This window comes from Plecotus auritus, assembly GCF_963455305.1.
Source record: "Plecotus auritus genome assembly, chromosome: 4".
Lineage (NCBI taxonomy): Eukaryota > Metazoa > Chordata > Mammalia > Chiroptera > Vespertilionidae > Plecotus > Plecotus auritus.
This window is the reverse complement of record NC_137775.1, coordinates 63,913,846-63,933,514: the sequence shown is the minus strand read 5'-3', so window position 1 is coordinate 63,933,514 and position 19,669 is coordinate 63,913,846. Positions and strand designations below refer to the sequence as shown.

At 35.4% G+C, this 19,669-nt stretch overlaps 1 protein-coding gene across 3 annotated transcripts in view; it reads right to left on the bottom strand.

Annotated features, from left to right (window-relative positions):
* Nucleotides 1-258: 258 nt before the first annotated feature.
* PHIP (PHIP subunit of CUL4-Ring ligase complex) overlaps nt 259-19,669 on the bottom strand; it is a 146,714-nt gene continuing 127,303 nt past the window's right edge. For all 3 annotated transcript variants that reach the window (XM_080666553.1, XM_080666554.1, XM_080666555.1), the window contains 8 exons: nt 17,484-17,553; nt 16,813-16,863; nt 16,416-16,562; nt 7,148-7,300; nt 6,239-6,402; nt 5,557-5,816; nt 4,841-5,038; nt 259-1,013 (listed from right to left, as the gene is read on the bottom strand). In XM_080666553.1, the coding sequence (XP_080522679.1) occupies nt 382-1,013; nt 4,841-5,038; nt 5,557-5,816; nt 6,239-6,402; nt 7,148-7,300; nt 16,416-16,562; nt 16,813-16,863; nt 17,484-17,553 (1,675 nt within the window). In that variant the 3' untranslated portion in view covers nt 259-381. The remainder of the gene's footprint in view (nt 1,014-4,840; nt 5,039-5,556; nt 5,817-6,238; nt 6,403-7,147; nt 7,301-16,415; nt 16,563-16,812; nt 16,864-17,483; nt 17,554-19,669) is intronic.

The window sequence follows — 19,669 nt, the reverse complement described above, 5'->3', positions numbered from 1 at the left end:
ATTCATTTTAACATGAAATGCTCTATCACTAGGAATATTATGCTCCTTAAAAATGTAGAATTGTCTTTTCCAGAAATAAACAGGGCATTTATTATAGGTACTCAATTTTTTTTCTTCGAACAGTGAATGAAATGAATGTTGAAATGCATAACTACCTAAGGGTAATAAATAGCAAACATTTAAAATATATATGTATATATTTATATATATATTCATTTAAAGAAGTGAAGTATCTTATAAGTTTGTTTACCTTTTTTTTTTGCAAATCAAATCATAATATTCCCTAAACCACCACAGCAGCAAGGAAACAGAAGCCTTAGTTCTACTTATTCCTTAATTGTACCTGCTTTATGATTTTGAAGTAAAAGAGTTTGGTACACGTTACCAACCAATTAAATTAGCTTTTGCTTTTTCAGTCAACTTTCGGACTCGTCCTCTGCTAGAAGTTCCAAAAGTCAAAGAGGTGTCTTCAAACAACAGCTGCCTTTGCTCCTCTTCAGAGTCATCCTCATTATAGAAAGCTGTCCTTCGACCTTGGTTTCTAGTTCTCATGTGGGGTTCAGAGCCTTTAAGTTCCCCAAATTCTTCTTCCTTATCCACAGGATCATCTGTCTTTTTCCGGTTACTTCTCCTTAGCATTTTAACACTTGTAGGAACTATGAGACCCGAGTCTAATTTTTGTGTTATCTTCCTTTTGGGTTTTCTGCCTCCACGACTCTTTTTCTGTAACAAATCCTCCTTTACAGTATTAGTTTCAGGAAGACAATTGCATGTTGAAGAAGGAACTACTTCATCTCTGATAGGGTGTATATTATTTTGCTCTGCATTTTCTGGCTTTGCATACTGTAGCTTTTTGGGCTTTCTACCTCTTTTCTTGTGTATAAGTTCACCACTATTGGTATTAATTTCTACCTTAGGTTTCCTTCCAGGTCCCCTCTTCACAAGTTTAGATGGCTGCCCTCCATGGCCATTTACCTGAATGCTTCCTGGTACAAGAGCATTGTTCTTACGATCTGTAAAAAAAAGAGAACATCACCATATTTAATATACGGAATTGCTTTTTTATTTGACCCTCAATCTCATAAGTAAGTCCATCACTTATACTTACATGTAATGACATAATCCTAATTACTTTTTTTTACTAACGTAAGAAAAAACAACAAAAGGCTAGTAGTTTAATGATATTATTTACAGGCACACCTTATTTTATTGTACTTCACTTCATTGTACTTCACAGATACTGCTTTTTAAAAAAAGCAAATTGAAGGTCTGTGGCAACTCTGCAAGCAAGTCTATCAGCATCATTTTTCCAGCGTGCTCAGATGATGGTTAGCATTTTTAAATCAATAAAGTATTTTAAAAATAAGGTATGTACATTATTTTCTTTAGCTATTGCACACTTAACAGAGTACAGTATAAACATAACTTATATGCACTAGGAAACCAAAAAATTGTGTTACTTGCTCTATTGCTATATTAGCTTTATTGAGGTAGTTTGGAACTGAACCTGCAATATCTCCAAGGTATGCCTGGTATGTGTGCCACCATTATCATGATTAAAACACCAATGTAACAATCTCCACTATAAAGGTCATCATGCTTTATTAAAATATGAAAAAATTTGGGACATCAAATTCTAAGTATGTAGGATCTGGAGATCATGATGCACTGTTTTCTGTGGTAAAAAAAAAAACAAAAAAACCTATTACCATTTCAGATAAAGAAAACAAAAAGATGACATACATGCACCACTACTAACTTTTTTCTTCCAAAATTCTGGAGGTTTTTTTTGTTTGTTTTTTCTTTATGTGGTACATGATCTGCAATAAAATATTTTAAAGGAAATCCATAAAAGGATGGAAACTGCTTTTAAAAAGAATGCTTTGTCCTAAGAGTATTTTTTGGTAAGGGATTGGAATTTTACTTCCTAAATATTAAAAAAATAAAAATAAAATATCAAGAAACTCAGAGCCAATAGCAAAGGGAGGAGAGAAAGCCTTCATTTCCTGACCCCCAAAGTACAAATGATTTTCTTTAGGTTGGTGGTTTTCTATACTGATGGGGGAAGATGTGTGTGTGTGCACATAAAGCAGTTAAGCATTTACTAACAAACAATTACACTTAAACTGCCTGAGAATTCTGTCTATTTCTTCCATTTGTTTCCCATTAAAACTATGGACAAGGGTTCTAAATATCCAGTCTGCATACCCACTACAAAAGTTCTACAGACCGGATTCAGGAACTCTAGAACTCCTTGAATGGTCCAAATTTTGAGTGAATATGCCTATGTGCAAATTCTGGGGGAAGGACTTCAGGTTTCATTAACTATATATAAATATATAAACCTTAAAAAAAGGTTAAGAACGCAGCTCTCTTAAAAATGAGTTCAAGAGCTAAAAAAAAAAAAAAGAAAGCGAAAAAGCACTGATTTGGATCTGTGCTAGTAGTTACTAACCATGTGGCTACTGAGCACCTAAAATGTACACCTACGACACCGATGAACTGAATTTTTAATTAAATTTAAATGTGAAAATGAAAGCAGGATACATTTTGAAATACTGATTATATGTTGAAATGATAATATTTTGGATATAATAGACTAAAATTTTATTTAAATGGATAATTTCACCTGTTTGTTGTTACTAGAGGTAGCTACTAGAAAATTTTAAATTACATATTTGGCTTATATTTTTACTATACAGCACTGTTCTTTATTCTAGTAGTTAATTCAGGTGTCAATATTTATGCAATAGGTCAACATTAATGAGTTATTTAATGCTAATTGTATTTCTATACTGTACTGGTACTCTTATGTATTTGTAATACCCAAAAATTATAAATCAAATTGGCTAATAACCCTCCCCTATTGTAATACTGGTACAAATTCACTATATATATTTTATTTCACTAGGGTTCAGAAGTGACAGAAGCAAGGCCAATATATTATTTAAAACTTTTAATTCAGTTCAGAAAGGAAGAAATGGTAAAACATTCGTATACAAAGTCATTTTCTTATTTATTCAAAGACTTATTGTCCACTATATATTAAGTTGACGTGATTTAAAAATGAATAATTAAACACAAGAATTCAGAGTCTACTGGAGATAGACACATGTAAAAAAGAATAATTCTATCAATAGTTTAAGGGCCACTGAAGTCAATGAATGGGGTATTCTGGGAACACAAAGAAGTACTTGATTTTGCCTAAAGAACCCAGGAGAAGGCTTTCTGGAGAATATTGCATTTTAAAGTAAGACTTAAAAAGTAGCAGGAAACCATTAAACTAGAAGGAAAAAAAGACACTCCACAGGAAGAAAAGAACAACAATATTCCGGGACTTCCAAGTAGGTTAGGAAATAGCTGGGAAATAAAAGAGGGAAAGCAAGTAAGAAAGCTGAATGTTAGGCAACAGCCAAGTAATTTAGAATCTTATATAATATGCAAAAACATTAAAATCTGATTCCATATATGATTGGAAAGCAAGGATTTAAGTGTGTTTGTGCACTTAGCTACAGAGAAATGATCAGAAAGGTCACTTTGGCTGCAATGTGGAAGACGGACTGGGTAAGGAAGAGTTAAGGACTGAGGCAGAGAGACCAGTTAGAAAATTAAGACAACAGTCCAGGTGAGAAATTAAGCCTGAATTAAGGCCATGGAAGTGAGAATGGTGAGGGGGGATAGGCTTTAGAGATGTTAAAGAGGCAGAAACAACTGTCTAGATCTGGATGCTGAAGACAAGGCTAGGATGATTCCTTGATTTTAACCTTATGTTAATGGGTAGATCCCAATACCATTAATCAAAATGAGAGCATTTCAATAAAAAATTAAAATCTGAGAGGTTTCTGGGGAGAACATTGAAGTTGAAAGGGTTCAGATACAATTGGAAGTCATGATACAAAATGCTTATTGTTGAAGTGTCTGCTGCCAATAAGCCATAGTAGTTTTAACATGTCATAGGGTGGATTTATATCATTTACTTTCTCTTTCAAACATAATGCCTTTAAAACTAAAATCTGCAGATGAAAGGACTTGGAAGAATAGCTGTAAAAGGCCAAAAGTTGTATATTAGAATACATGGCCTGGCTGTAGACAGCCTTGATGAATGATTATTTTGTGAAGATTGGTGTGTTGAATTTTGTGATGTAGTAACAACTGATTTTTCTTAAAAAGTGAAGACTGCTATATGGGTTAACTAAATATAATTGAGAAAGAGAGAGAGAGAGATAGATTGAAGTATGAGAGAAACATCGATTGGATGCCTCTCATAGGTGTCCCAAACAGGGATGGAATCCACAACCTAGGTATGTGCTCTGTCCGGAATCAAACCTGCAGCTTTTCGGTGTAGGGATGATGCTCCAACCAATAGAGCCACAATGGGCAGGTCCAGTTTGTTTTCATTTCCATATAGAAAAATTTTCTTGGCCTTTAAAATTTAATAATGCAGTTTGCTTTTGGCACAAGGCTGCAAATCAAAAGATGTCTCACTAAATTTATCAACTAATACAGAATGTGACTTTTAAATGCGCAACCTAAAAAATTGATAGAATGCTAACTCCAACAAAAGCATTGTTTTTAAGAAAGATCTACTAGCCCTAACCGGTTTGGCTCAGTGGATAAAGCGTCGGCCTGTGGACTCAAGAGTCCCAGGTTCGATTCCGGTCAAGGGCATGTACCTTGGTTGCAGGCACATCCCCAGTAGGAGGTGTGCAGGAGGCAGCTGATCGATGTTTCTCTCTCATCAATGTTTCTACCTCTCTATCCCTCTCCCTTCTTCTCTGTAAAAAATCAATAAAACTTATTTTTTTTAAAAAAATCTACTATACCTTGAAAGGCACCTTACCTTGCTCAATGAGAGCTGATGACTTTGAAAAAGTGGATATCTTTGAGAGTACAGATGATTTCATTTTACGTTTGACTGGCTTTTCTTTTTCCAAGTTTTCTTTTGCAGAATTATTCTTAGTACCATGACTAAAACTGGTTTGACCAGGACTTGATAAAGTATTCAAAGTTTTGGAATGTTTCACAGAATTCTCTAGAACTAAAACACATGCACATATGAAACATTAAAAGCTAAGAGTTATTTAACCTAAAAACAAGCAAGAGGGTTGGGATTATATATAACCTGAATTACTTAAATTAGCCAAGAGGACAAAACCTGGGGGCTTAAAGCTTCTTTAGGAAATCTATTTTCAAAATAGGAAAAAGGCATAAACAAATACTCTTAATTTTAGAACTTTTTATAAGCTATCCACTCACTTCAAGATTATGAAGGCAAGTCTTGGCAAATTGCTAGCGAGTCTAGAAACTAGGATTGAAATTCAGGCATTTTGGATCAGAGCTGCCATTTTTAAGCATTATTCTATACTGATACTCCTTAACCTCAGTTTTATTTTTATTACAAATATTTTTTTTTTAAAGAAGAAAAACAATAAACAAAAACCAACAGTGTCTGCTAGAATTTACTAAAATCCAATATATTTCCTTTGGCAAAGTAAAAGCTTAAATTAAGAAAATTATGGTATATATTTCAATTTAAAAATTGTAACTGATTCTTACTTGTTTTCCCCGACATTGCAGATGTATTAGCTTTTGAAATAAAAGTCTTTGCTGCTGAAGAAGTAGAAGGTTGCTCAGTGGAAACTGGATCTACAACCACTCTGTTGCTTCTGGTTCGAACTATAGAACTGGATTCTGTTTTACCATTTATTTGCGCAGCATTGTGCCTTGGTGGTATTAATCGTGTAGTTGTAGAGAATGGAGAGGTAGAGATATCTGACTTTAGTTGGGGTTTTATGACTCTTTTTTTCCTTTCAGGGCTGTAAATAAAATAGTATCATTAGTTATCTTATAGCTCTTTGTGGAATAAAACAGTTTTATAAATACTATTGGATCCAATATTTGCACTATTATGAAACATGCTAAAATATGGATTTCATATGGAATATTTAGTGAAGGATCACTGTAAATGCTATAGTTATATATGACAGAAAGCATGATGCCATCACTATCCTAAAAATGCTCTTTTACTGTATAGATTTAGCAGTTTGAATTTAAGCACTTACACTAGAATAGCTTTAGTTAAAAGATTAAAAATCCTCCACATCATAGGAACTTGCATGTCAAATATATCATTCTGTAATATAGGGAATAGTAAAGGAAGTATTAAAAAACACTGAGTTCTATCATTTAGATGACAAAGTTATAGATCAGCTGATGCTGCTGAAAAGAGATTAAATACCTTGATGCAACACTACTGGAAACAGAGCTGCTTCTGTTTCTTTTCTTCCTCCTTTTGGTTATTGTATTTCTTTTATGAAAACGAACAGCAGATTTATAATCTGATAAAACTGAACTGATATGTTCTTCAAAGAAAGCAGATAGACGCAAACTCATGCTGTAAATCTGTGATAAGAAAAAGAAACTATTCCAACATTTCTCAAAAGAAAATATTGACATACAATTTAAACATTTTTCTAGCCAAAAGTTTTTAGAATTTAAACTTTGCTATCTCCCAGTCTCTTTTATTGAGAAGTAAAACTGGAGCATTTTTACAATTATTTTTGTATTTAGATTGGGAATCTCCAAGCTTTGAGATTCTTAAAGAAAAGCCCTACTATGAATTCAGATGGCTTATATAGACAAAATTTTCTGTAAACTTGGTCATACTGACACTATCCCTGAGAGTTTTAATCTATTTTCCACTGCTACCTAAAACTAACTATCTATTCTTTCTCGATTCATGTGCACATATCACCCCTTCGTGATGTCTTACCTGGCCAAACAAGAGTAAATTAAAGTTTTACTCATTTTTATGAATAATTCACAAAAATGGTCCTTTCTATTAATGCAGAAAATAGCTGCAAAAGTTAAGCCCACATAGCCCTAATATATACCAGGACAATACATATGTGGTATCTATTTAACTACACTACTTCAGGAAAAGTAGGCATCCCTAAACATTAGTAACACCAGTGTTATTTCATAGAAAGAACAAAGTAGAAAGAAGTCAATTCTTTAAACCAGTAGGATACCATTAAGAACATAGTCAATCAACTTTGCTCTAAATTTTAAATAAAAATGAGAAAACTTTTTCTAATAATTTCATTTAATTTAAATACAATTTAAAGAAAGTAATTTAATTATATACCCTTGATCTTTTGCTCGGTGTATATGCTTTAGAATTACTAAAAATAAGTCTGACATCTTTACATAACTCCATTGGTGACTCATAATTCCCAGCCTCTAAAGTTTCTCTAACGGTAGCAAAATCCATTGGAGTGTCAATGATGTCTCTGTAGTCCTAAGAGAGGAAAAATAGGTGGTATTATCATCATTACTACCACAAGTCATAACATCTCAGCACAGGGATTCACATACAATTTCTGTGATGAACAAAAGTCCTAGAACTCTTAATAATCATTCCTTGTTTTCCTCACCAAGGATCCATTTTTCCTAATAATTTTTTCATGTCCTCCACCTTATATTGCAGTCAACACAAGATTTTTCTCACTCAAGAACCTGTTAAGTTCTGTTTCCCACAGCTGCCCCTCTCCCACAAACCTCCTTGGGGAAGAGGTAAATGGAGTAGGGGATTAAGAAAGTATTGAAAAAAAAAAAATCTCGCCCTAACCGGTTTGGCTCAGTGGATAGAGTGTCGGCTTGCGGACTGAAGGGTCCCAGGTTCGATTCCGGTCAAGGGCATGTACCTTGGTTGTGGGCACATCCCCAGTAGGGGCTGTGCACGAGGCAGCTGATCGATGTTTCTCTCTCATCGATGTTTCTAGCTCTCTATCCCTCTCCCTTCCTCTCTGTAAAAAAATCAATAAAATATATTAAAAAAAAAAAATCTCAGCTCTACAACTACAAATATAAAAGTCTGATGTAAAAAACCCAAAACTTTATGCTACCTATAAACTCTAAAGGCTGCTGATTCACTGAAATATAATCATAATTTTAAATAGGTGTCACAAAGCCTATGTACTTCATATCACAGAGAAGGGGAATCACCCAGTCTCTATCTAGTCAACTATGTATAAAAAAGTAATAAAAACAAGACAAGTGAAAGCAAAAAAGAAGCAACAGAATAGCAGAACAGTATCTGAATACAGTATCTCCTAATAGGGATAGAGAGTACTATATATACCTTTTCCATTGCCTTGGCATATGCAATTATATTTTTCGAAATATAACTTGACTTTGAACCATCAAGTTTAAATTATAAGTATGTTTTACCATGAAGCAAACAGGATTATTGCCATTTAAAAATTGGAAGATTTATTTCTTCCTTAACAATCTGCATACCTTCTATTTCCTTTCTTGCCATGTTCCACTGCCTAGAATTTGTAGTACTATACTCAATAGCAGTGAAAATGGACATTCTTGCCTTATTTCCAATATTAGGGGGGGAAACATTCAGTTTTTCACAACTAAGCATGATGTTAGCTATAGGTTATTTATCAAGTTATGGAAGTTCCCCGCTATTCCTAGTTTTCTTAGGTTATGTATTTTGTCTATTTAGCATCCATTTGTCATAGGGCCAATTATATTAACTATTTTTTCGTATTTTCTGTATTCTTGATGCTCTGGCATTTTGGGGGCCTTACAGACCTGAGAAGACACTGACCTTCCTCTTAATGTTAGCTAAGGGTTGCACTGGGAACATGTTCCACCTCCTTATGTAACTCTCTATGATCCCCTGGAATTATTCAAAGTAGTCCATTCTAAATTGTTTACCCTTACCCTGCCTTGTCTCTCTCATTGAAATCCCAAGAAAGGGTCTGGCCTAAACTTTTTCCTTGCTCCTGTCTTCTGTCACCCAATCAAAATGTGGTGATTCACTACGGTGCCAAACAGCATTGGGTGAACCCCCTCCCTAGAACCTGCAAGTATAATAACCTTCCTCCCAAGCTTCGTTCTTGTTCTCCAGTGGCCATGATGACTTTACTATACCCTATCACATCCAACATGTACATTCTTAGAACAAACAGGTATTTCATTCTGTTAAATGCTTTTTCTACATTAATGACTATGGTTGTTTTTTGAATACTGAACCAGTTTTATATCCCTGAAAAAAAAAAAATCCACTTAGTCATGATATAAAATCATTTTTATATATTGCTGAATTCTAATTTGTTGATTTTATTAAGAATTTTAAATTTTCTTTTATACTGTTTTTGTCTGGTTTGATATCAGGATAATACTGGCTTTATAGATTGAGCGAAGTATTCTCTACCTGTGAAAGAGATTGTGTAGAATTTGTGTTAAACCTTTAAACATTTGGTAGAATTCTCCAGTGAAGATATCTGGATTTGAGATTTCGTTTTCGAAAGCTTTTAACTGCAAAATTAAATTTCCTTATTAGTTATAGGGCTATTCAAATAATCTATTCATATAGGGTGAATTAAGGCAGTTTGAACTTTGAAAATTGGCCCATTCCATCTAGGATGTCCAATTTATATGTGGAATTGTTTGTAGTGTTCCTTTATTATCCTTTTGATATTGGCAAGGTCTGTAGTGATATCCTCTATTGCATTCCTCATAGAAGCAATTAATGTCTTCTCTCTTTTTAACTCTGTAAATCTTAATAGAGCTTTACCAATTTTATTAAGTATCAGCTTCTGGTTTTATGGATTTTCTCTACTGTTTTTCTGTTTTCAGTTTCATGGATTTCTGCTCTTAATATTTCCTTTCTTTTGCTCACTTTTGGTTAAGTTTATTCTTCTTTTTCAAGATTCTTGAAGAGAGAGCTTAGATTATTGATTTGAGACTTTTCCTCTTCTGATGAACTATTTAGTGCTATCAATTTCCCTGCTTTGCTTTAGTTGTATACCACAAATTCTGATTTGTATTCATTTTCATTAAGTTCAATGTTTTTTAAAATTTATTTCCAAATAAGTCTTCTTAAAATCATGGATTATTTATAAATATACTGTTTAGTTATCATGTGTTTAGAGATTTTCTTGTTACTTTTTCGTTACTGATTTCTAGTTTGATTACAATGTAGCTGAAAGACACACTATATGATTTCAATTATGTCTGTCATTTAATTGTTTTGTTTGTTGTTTATTTTTTCCAATTTTGTAGGTCACTTGAACAAATTTTTAGAATTCCATTTGTTTTGTCTATAATGTTCATGACTATAAATGTCTGTACAGTTTTGTAAGTGGTTGTTCAGGTATCTTATAACATATACATGCTCATCAAAATATAATTGTGTCAATATTTACCAGTTCAAGTGATGCACAGAAACCTTCCCTCCCCATGTTTTTTACCTTTATGCTCACTGATTTTTTCCCTCTGTCCTCTTCGGCAAATTTTTATTTGTTATTATTTTTTAGTTCTATTTCTATTCGATTCTTCTAATTCCTTTTGAGACTTTCTTGGTATGATAAGAGATTTTTGATTGAAACCTGGACATTTTGAATCTAAGATAAGATCTTTTTTAAATCTTGTGTTTTACTCTGACCCCTCTTTGGGCTATGAGAGGGAACTGCCTTGTTACTGCCAAGTGGGAGAGTAAGTCCAGGTTTTATTCGGCCTTCACAGACACTTGAGGATTGAGGAGTACCTCTTTGAAACTGTTGAAAGGGCTAGGACAGTGGTCGGCAAACTGCGGCTCACGAGCGACATGCGGCTCTTTGGCCCCTTGAGTGTGGCTCTTCCACAAAATACCACGGCCTGGGCAAGTCTATTTTGAAGAAGTGGCGTTAGAAGAAGTTTAAAAATTTTAGCTCTCAAAAGAAATTTCAATTGTTGTACTGTTGATATTTGGCTCTGTTGACTAATGAGTTTGCTGACCACTGGGCTAGGAGTTCAAGTTCGTTACTAGATTTCCATGATACCAGCTAGAGTGGGAGTACCTTTGTTATTGCATGGCCTCTACTGACACTATGAGGGTGGCCTTGTTATCACTGATCAGTGGTCAAAGTCTTGACTCCCCACTAGGCCTCTGCTTATATCATCCAAAGACGTAGGGCAGGGTTACCTCATTACTGACAGGTGGTGGGTGGAAGTCTAGGGTGGTTCTTGGGAAACATGGAGATGGCTCTCCACAGATCTTTGCAGGTGGGAAAGGAGTAAGGCCACAATTTTTCTATGGTATTTGGCTGATAGAGCAATTATTGTCTAAACTTTGTGTTGTTAGGCTGCCCCTTTCCTGGCTGAGAGAGTAGGCTTTTCTGGTCAGTGCATGTTGGCATTTCTGGTTGTATCTCCAGTATCCAGGTGGTGAATATATAAGGCAAAAACAAAAAACAAACCAACAAAAACCAACCAAACAAAACCCCAGGAAATTCACTACTGTGTTATTCTTCAGGTCCTAAGGACCCTAACCTGTCCATCTGCTCTCCTCCTTTCAGAATTTTCTTAAATTTCTTTTATACAAAACATACACAATTTTCTAGTTCTATTTAGTGGGGAAAGTATGCCTACTCCTTCTCAAAAATCCAATTATACAGCTTTTGACACAAAATGTATTTTTTACATTTTTTAAAATCCTCACCTAAGGATATATTTTTATTTATTTTAGAGAGAAAGGATTGGGAGGGCGGGGGAACAGAGAGAGAGGGGGAGGGGGAGGGAGAGAGAGAGAGAGAGAGAGAGAGAGACACTGATGTGAGAAACATGTATTGGTTGCCTCTAGTATGTGTGACCAGGGATCGAACCCACAACCTGAGTATGTGCCCTGACCTGAAATTAAACTCGCAACCTTTTGGTGTACAGAATGATGCTACAATTGACTGAGCCACCTGGCATGGGCTGACTAAAATATTTTGAAGTATCTCACCTATAAACAACTTTAGAACCACTTTATAAAGTCATATAATAAATTGGTCTTACTATCTTCTAATAATATTTTGATTTTAGCAAAAAACAGTGTACAAGTCTACCTTATGTACGAAATTTGGTCTAAATAACTTGGCCACTTACAGAAATTAAATACCTTACTAGCAGAAGGCTGTCGTTAAAAAAGAAAAGAAGAAAGAAATTCCAGTCCTGGGCGGCGTAACTCAGTTGAGCGTAGTCCCTTGCACAGAAAGGTTACCAGTTCAATTCATGGTCAGGGAACAAACCCAAGTTGCAGGTTTGATCCCTGATCAGAGTGCATATGGGAGGCAACCAACTGATGTTTCTCTCTCCCCCCCACCTTCCTCTTTCTCTAAAACCAATAAAAAACATACTTAACACAATATTCCAAAGACTGAATGCCTGACTCTTAAGATGGGGGTGAGGGAATAGTTACAAAATTGCTTTATGCAATGGTAACAACATCTGGACAGTGTCCAACCTCTCTATATTCTTGAGGATATAAAATCAATTTGACAAAATCTCTAATTACCTGGATATTAAATATTGTAATATATTAGAGGCCCGGTGCACAAAATTCGTGCATGGGGGGGGGGGGTCCCCTCAGCCCAGCCTGCAGCCTCTCCAATCTGGGATATCCCTCTCACAATCCAGGGCTGCTGGTTCCCAACTGCTCGCCTGCCTGCCTTCCTGATTGCCCCTAACCACTTCTGTGTGCCAGCCTGATCACCCCCTAACCACTCCCCTGCCAGCCTAATTGATGCCTAACTGCTCCCCTGCCAGCCCAATTGCCCCTAAATGCCCTCCCCTGCTGGCCTGGTCACCCCTAAATGCCCTCCCCTGCTGACCTGGTCACCCCTAAATGCCCTCCCCTGCCAGCCTCATCGCCCCTAACTGCTCTCCCCTGGTCTGGTCCCCCAACAACTGCCCTTCCCTGCAGACCCGGTCGCCCCCAACTTCCCTCCTCTGCTGGCCTGGTCACCCCTAACTGCCCTCTCCTGCAGGCTTATTTGCCCGCAACTGCCCTCCCTTGCAGGTCTGGTCCCTCCCAACTGTGCTCCCCTGCTGGCCATCTTGTGGCAGCCATCTTGTGTCCACATAGGGGCAGCCAATTTGCATATTACTCTTTTATTAGATAGAATAGAGGCCTGGTGCACAGGTGGGAGCGGCTGGTTTGCCCTGAAGGGTGTCCTGGATCAGGGTGGGGGTTCCCTTGGGGCATGGGGCGGCCTGGGCGAGGGGCCTGTGGTGGTTTGCAGTCCGACCACACCCCCCGGCAAACCAAGCATAGGCCAGGGCTGGCTGGAAGCAGGTATCTGGTATTTCTTTTTATATATATTTTATTGATTTTTTACAGAGAGGAAGGGAGAAGGATAGAGAGTTAGAAACATCGACAAGAGAGAAACATTAATCAGCTGCCTCCCGCACACTGCCCACTGGGTATGTGCCCGCAACCAAGGTACATGCCCTTGACCGGAATCGAACCCGGGACCCTTGAGTCCGCAGGCCAACACTCTATCCACTGAGCCAAACAGGCCAGGGCTGGGATTTCTTTATCTTCTATAATTAAAACTTTGTAGCCTTGAGCGGATGCCAGGGCCGGCCAGGGTGTGGGGTGGAAGCTTGGCTTCCTCCATTGCCAGGGGCAACCCAAGTCTCCGGTTGGCTCCCGCTTTGTGGCCGCTGCCATCTTGGTTGGGTTAATTTGCATACTCGCTCCTTATTGGCTGGTGGGCTTGGCTTGTGGGTGTTGCGGAGGTATAGTCAATTTGCATGTTTCTCTTTCATTAGATAGGATTGGATTTACAAACTGCAAATTTTGGGAAAATGATATAGAAAATTTTTCATGTTTTGTAAAATTTTGGTTAAATGTGAAATTTATGTAGAGCATTTCATTTTCCTTAGTTCATATGGTAGCCACTCAATAGAATTCTGTTGAATAAGTAAATGGAGTAGATTTAGCATGCTACTTTCCATAAAAAAGTTTAATTTTTAAAATCTTGATTTGGATAAACTCTAAATGTAAAGTAATTATTTTCAAACAAAAGCTTAAGTATGAAGAGCATTATTGCCTTAAATATTCTACTGGTAAGGCTGATAGTTCATTATAGTTAAATCTGAAGTATAAAAAGCAGGTTTCCAAGTTTCCTCTTCTCCTCTGTGACAGTATTAAGAAATCATAAAGAGCCATAAGTTTTCACACCTCCATCAAGGAATTCAACAACAGATAGATTAAATTAAAATTTTTTCTTCTTTCTGGTACTTTTTGTCTGCTGATACTTTTAGCTGGTTGAAGGAAGAGATTCTAAATAGCATTCTCATTATTTTGAACACTTGAGACTGCATTCCTATGTATTACCTATTCTCTAACAACAATACATATAGCTCTAGTGCACTAGGTACACGAGAAATGGCCTCTTCTCACTGTGTCAATAAATTGCTGCATATGTTGGAAAGCTTCTTAATCTAAGCCTCAGTTCAACCTCAGTAAAATGAATTGATTGGACTGGTTTTGGGTCTCTTCTGTTTTTTCTGTATAATTGCTTTAACATTTTTATTTTTGTCTTTATTTCCTTATGCTTCTTATCCCTCCATTTATCTCTTAACCAAAATGACAAATCAAAGTTTAATTGGCAATTTTTTTCTTTGTCTGGGTGGTACATTAAATACCAGTCATCTTACAATGAACAGTGTTTTCGATTTGATAAAGTATAAACATATTTCAGAATAATCTATTATTTCCATTTATTGTTTCTGTTGTCATATACCTAACGCATGACACCCTTATATAGTTTACAATTTCTTTTTATCATTAGTTCAGCTTTAGTAGGCATTGGTTTCTTTTCCCTGGATGAATATCTACACCACAGGGTGTGTAAATCTGGACTCCAAATCCATGCATAGTGCAAGCTTAGGGATATTTCTCTGACACCAAAGAGACATTCTTCTTTGTAGAAAGAATAATTATTCTATTATTTTCATTGAGGGTAAAGTCTTTCAACAGTTCCAGTGGAGTCTCAATTTCCTTCCTCACCACGGCTCATATGGCTTCACCTGTCTCCGTGCTCATTGTTAATACTTGTGCTTCTAAAATCTATCACTTTTTTTCTGGGGAAAAGTCCAGAATACAAACCCCTGCAAGCAGTGGGTAAATTATAACTTATTTTCTAAGACACAAAGTTGGATTTGCAAGAAACAAAGGGAAATCCAGAGGTTCCAAAACAAAAAGAACTGAAAACCAGAGCATTGAGGCATTAGCTCAGTTTCTCTAAAGCTGTGGTTGGCAAACTGCGGCTCGTGAGCCACATGCGGCTCTTTGGCCCCTTGAGTGTGGCTCTTCCACAAAATACCATGGCCTGGGCGAGTCTATTTTGAAGAAGTGGCGTTAGAAGAAGTTTAAGTTTAAAAAACTTGGCTCTCAAAAGAAATTTCAATCGTTGTACTGTTGATATTTGGCTCTGTTGACTAATGAGTTTGCCGACCACTGCTCTAAAGAGTTTTTTGGAGGGTAGGGCTTGAACTAGCCCAGTTTATCACACTGCTGGAATTAAAGATTTATCTTTTACACTTAAGATTCCATGTTTCTTGATTTTAAATGAGAAAAGGCATTTATGATATTTATGATGAAATTTCTATTTTCATCACTGTAAGTTAGAACATACACATAAACACATATTTCAGATAATACCACATCCAGTTCATGGTCTCTTATTATAAAATACTGCATTTTAATTTTAATTTCAAACCACAAATGTTATCTGAACTGTATAAACTTTAATAACCAAATAAAGAAATTAAGGCTCATTTTAAGCTAATTTACATTGCTAAGACTACATGCAAAAATAAATACTTAAATTATGTTTACTCAACCTTTTAACCATTAATCCATAAAGATCATGAGTTGACCTAATCTAAACATACATAACAATGCCAACTTATAGTTGTAATCAATGCTTCAATTAAAACTATTTTAATGTAATCTCATTTCATCTCTATAACCCCATAAGGAAGGTTAAATAGGTATAACAATTTACAGAATTAGTGTGTGTGTGTGTGTGTGTGTGTGTGTGTGTGTGTGTGTGTGTGTATAGACATTAAAAAAAAAAAAATTAGGTGAGAAAATTGCACAATTAGTAAAAGTCAGAGGTGGGACCATAACCCAATTCTTTGGAGTATTTGTTCAGAGTTCTATTTTATTACACTATCCAACTTAGATGCTCTTTATAACCAAATGGATAATGAGAACATGTATGAAATAATGAAGAAATACACTATAACCATAAAAAATAATTTAGCCGAAACCGGTTTGGCTCAGTGGATAGAGCGTCGGCCTGCGGACTGAAGGGTCCTGGGTTCGATTCCGGTCAAGGGCATGTACCTTGGTTGCGGGCACATCCCCAGTAAGGGGTGTGCAGGAGGCAGCTGATCGATGTTTCTCTCTCATCGATGTTTCTAACTCTCTATCCCTCTCCCTTCCTCTCTGTAAAAAATCAATAAAATATATTTAAAAAAATAAAATAAAAAAAAAAAATAATTTAAATAGCTAATTTTCATGAACAAGACATATAGCGAAACAGACAGGTAAAGAAAATATTTTCAAAAATACTTACTGGATATTCAAGGAGATCTACTGGCTGGCGGAAAGGCTCAGAATCTTCACACTGAAATATGAGATTTAACAATTCTTGACATTGTTTCTTCCATGCTTGAATATCATAAGACTGAGCTCTGTTTCGTAATCTTCTAGGCTGATAGTCCTAAAATAAAAGTGTTAAAAAATATTAATAAAATGACATAAAAACAAATCTTGTATTTTTAATGCAGTCTTACATAATTAGGTAATATCCAGTAATACAAATAACAGAAAATATCATTTACCTAGTTGTGATAATCATGCATTTTCTGATGGAAATTTACTTGGAATACTAACAGTAAAAAAAAAAAAAAATGCTCTGAGTACATTTTAATTCCCATAAAGTTCTTCTGTTAAAACAAAAAATACATTACCTTCCTTTTTCGAGTAGAAGTTCCTGGCACATCAGCATCTTTCTCTTCTTCCTTTGAAGCAAGAATTTATCTAATTGATTAAATGTTCTAGATTTCATTATTACAGTGAACCTCTGAATATGTGTTTAAACTGGGAAGGTCCACTTATACACAAATTTTTTTATTGAATACATAACTATGTATTTTCTTCTTTTATAATTTTGTTTTTTCTGGTTTACTTTATTGTAAGAATACAGTATGTAATACATATAACATACAAAATGTGTGTTAATAAACTATGTTATCAGTAAGGCTTCTGGTCAAAAGTAGGTTATTAGTAACTACATTCTGGGGGAGGTATAAGTTATACAGATTTTTGACTGCTCGGGGAGTCAGCGCCCTTAACCCCCATGTTGTTCAAGTGTCAACCGTAATCTATAGTTGTTTATCTCCTTTACACTTTAGTAAATCTATAATGGATATGCTGGAACACTTTACTGACTCATTAAAGTCTCTCCCCTATCTTTTAAAAAAAATTCTTTGTAACAAAACAAAAAAATTCTGAACCATTAAGTTAACTATAGCATTAGACAAAAATAATTTTCACAATGGCATTTATTTAAAAGCTATTGTGTGTTTCTTTTTTATACAAAATAAGACCAGTGTAATAATTAAAATGAAATATTAAATACCTCAGAGTCAGACAAAACTTTCTTCTTCATTGAATTGTAGAGTGGAATTATGTTATAGCAAGTCTGATCCCTACATAACAAGGAAACATTAGTATACAAGATTAGAGTCATGAGATATTTTTCCTTTAAACCTGTTACTAAAAACAATTTTAAGATAAAATTTAAAACTGAAGGCTTATTTCATAGGTTGACGCCAAAACACACATCTGACCCTGCTCCTCCACTCTATGTGGAGCCTCCATTCTGGTCTATTTCTTTACACCAAACCCAATCCAATTCTCATCTCCAAGTTTTGCTCAGATCATTGCTGTGCCTGGGATGCCTTCTTTTGTTACTCAGTCTATAAGAAAAAGGTAATACCTACTAATTTCTTATTTTTTTCATTCTTACACATAGTCATATCCTAAAATTTTATCCTTTTGCCATGATAACCTTATATTTCTGTATTGTATTTGTGTAAATGAATTCCAAATTCCTATAATTTGGTCTGACTCTTCTGAGATTCCTACCATCATCTAAAATTCCATGTCTGAACCTAAATGTCACTCCCAGACACTGTTCCTCGTTTTTCTGTATTTTTTAAAACAGTATTCCACATTTTCAAAGTAGTGCACAGTTTTTCATTATTCCACCCCGTGCCTCCTTATCAATCCAATCATGGGACAAGTTCTGTGAGTATAACCTTCAAAATCTCTTTGCATCTGCCTTTCTCACTTCCATAAATTAATTCCTCATCACCTTACTTGGTTAGCTATAGCAGCCAATCTGCTATTTAAGCTTTATGTTTAATCCCTATAAATTAATATTAGACACTGAAATAAATATTTCCAGAGATGCCATGGACGGGTACGTAAGCTGGTTAGAGCACTGTCCCAATATGCCAAGGTTGTGGGTTCAATTCCCACTCAGGGCACAAACAAGAATCAACCAATGAAGTATAAATAAGTAGAATAACTATATTTTTCTCTCCCCCTAAAATCAATACATAAAAATTTTTAAAAATTACAATATTTAAGGCATATTTTGCATCAGATAATTTTCATGTTAAAATATTTTCATAGCCCTAACCGGTTTGGCTCAATGGATAGAGCATCGGCCTGCGGACTCAAGGGTCCCGGGTTCGATTCTGGTCAAGGGCATGTACCTTGTTTGCGGACACATCCCCGGGGGGGGGGGGGGGTGTGTGTGCAGGAGGCAGCTGACCGATGTTTCTCTCTCAACAATGTTTCTAACTCTCTATCCTTCTCCCTTCCTCTCTGTAAAAAATCAATAAAATATATTTTTTAAAAAATGTTTTCATAGGCCCTTGCTCCCAGTGCCTATATTTTAAAGGTCTAGTTCTTTAGATCAGCAGTCAAGGCCCTCCATGATCTGACCCATACATGAGTTTACAACACTGCATCCCTTACTTCTTTCTGCTCATGTACTCTCTACTTCACCCAATTTAAATAACTAAACTTATTATAGTTATTTACAGATTTACCTGTCTATAAATTATATTAAGAGGTTAAATATACACTTCTTTCTATCTCCAAATATCTATTACATAACTTTGTATATATGCATTGTTTGAAATTAGGGCAAATAACTCAATTAAAAAATATAATCAAAATTTTGAAATAACATTTTGAAAACTACTTTCAGTTAAAAATGGCTTTAACAAATTATATATATCTAAAAATTGCCAGAGATTTATTTTTAGATATATACAATACGAATGCTTTAAATGTATTAATCGCCCTGGCTGGTGTTGCTAAGTGGTTAGATTGTCCACCCGCACACCAAAGGGTCTTGGATTTGATTCCCGGTCAGGGACACATATCTGGGTTACAGGTTCAATCCTGGTCCCAATTTCTCTATCCCTCCCTACCTCTCTTCCATTCTTTCTAAAAATCAATGGAAAGCCTATCCTTGGGTGAGGATTAACAAAAATAAACAAATAAATAAATAAAATGTTATATTAGTGTGTTCATACAAGGCACTTCACAATAACTATTTGAAAAAAATACAATTGTATAGACTATTCCAAATACAAAAATAATTGTTTTATTTAAATTATTTCACTAAAATATAAATTTACTCTATCTGAATTCTACTGATTCATCTCTCTGGAAAAATAGATGTAAATAAATATCCACATAACACTTATAAAATTACAGACTAAAGACTTTAAATTATTATAAGCT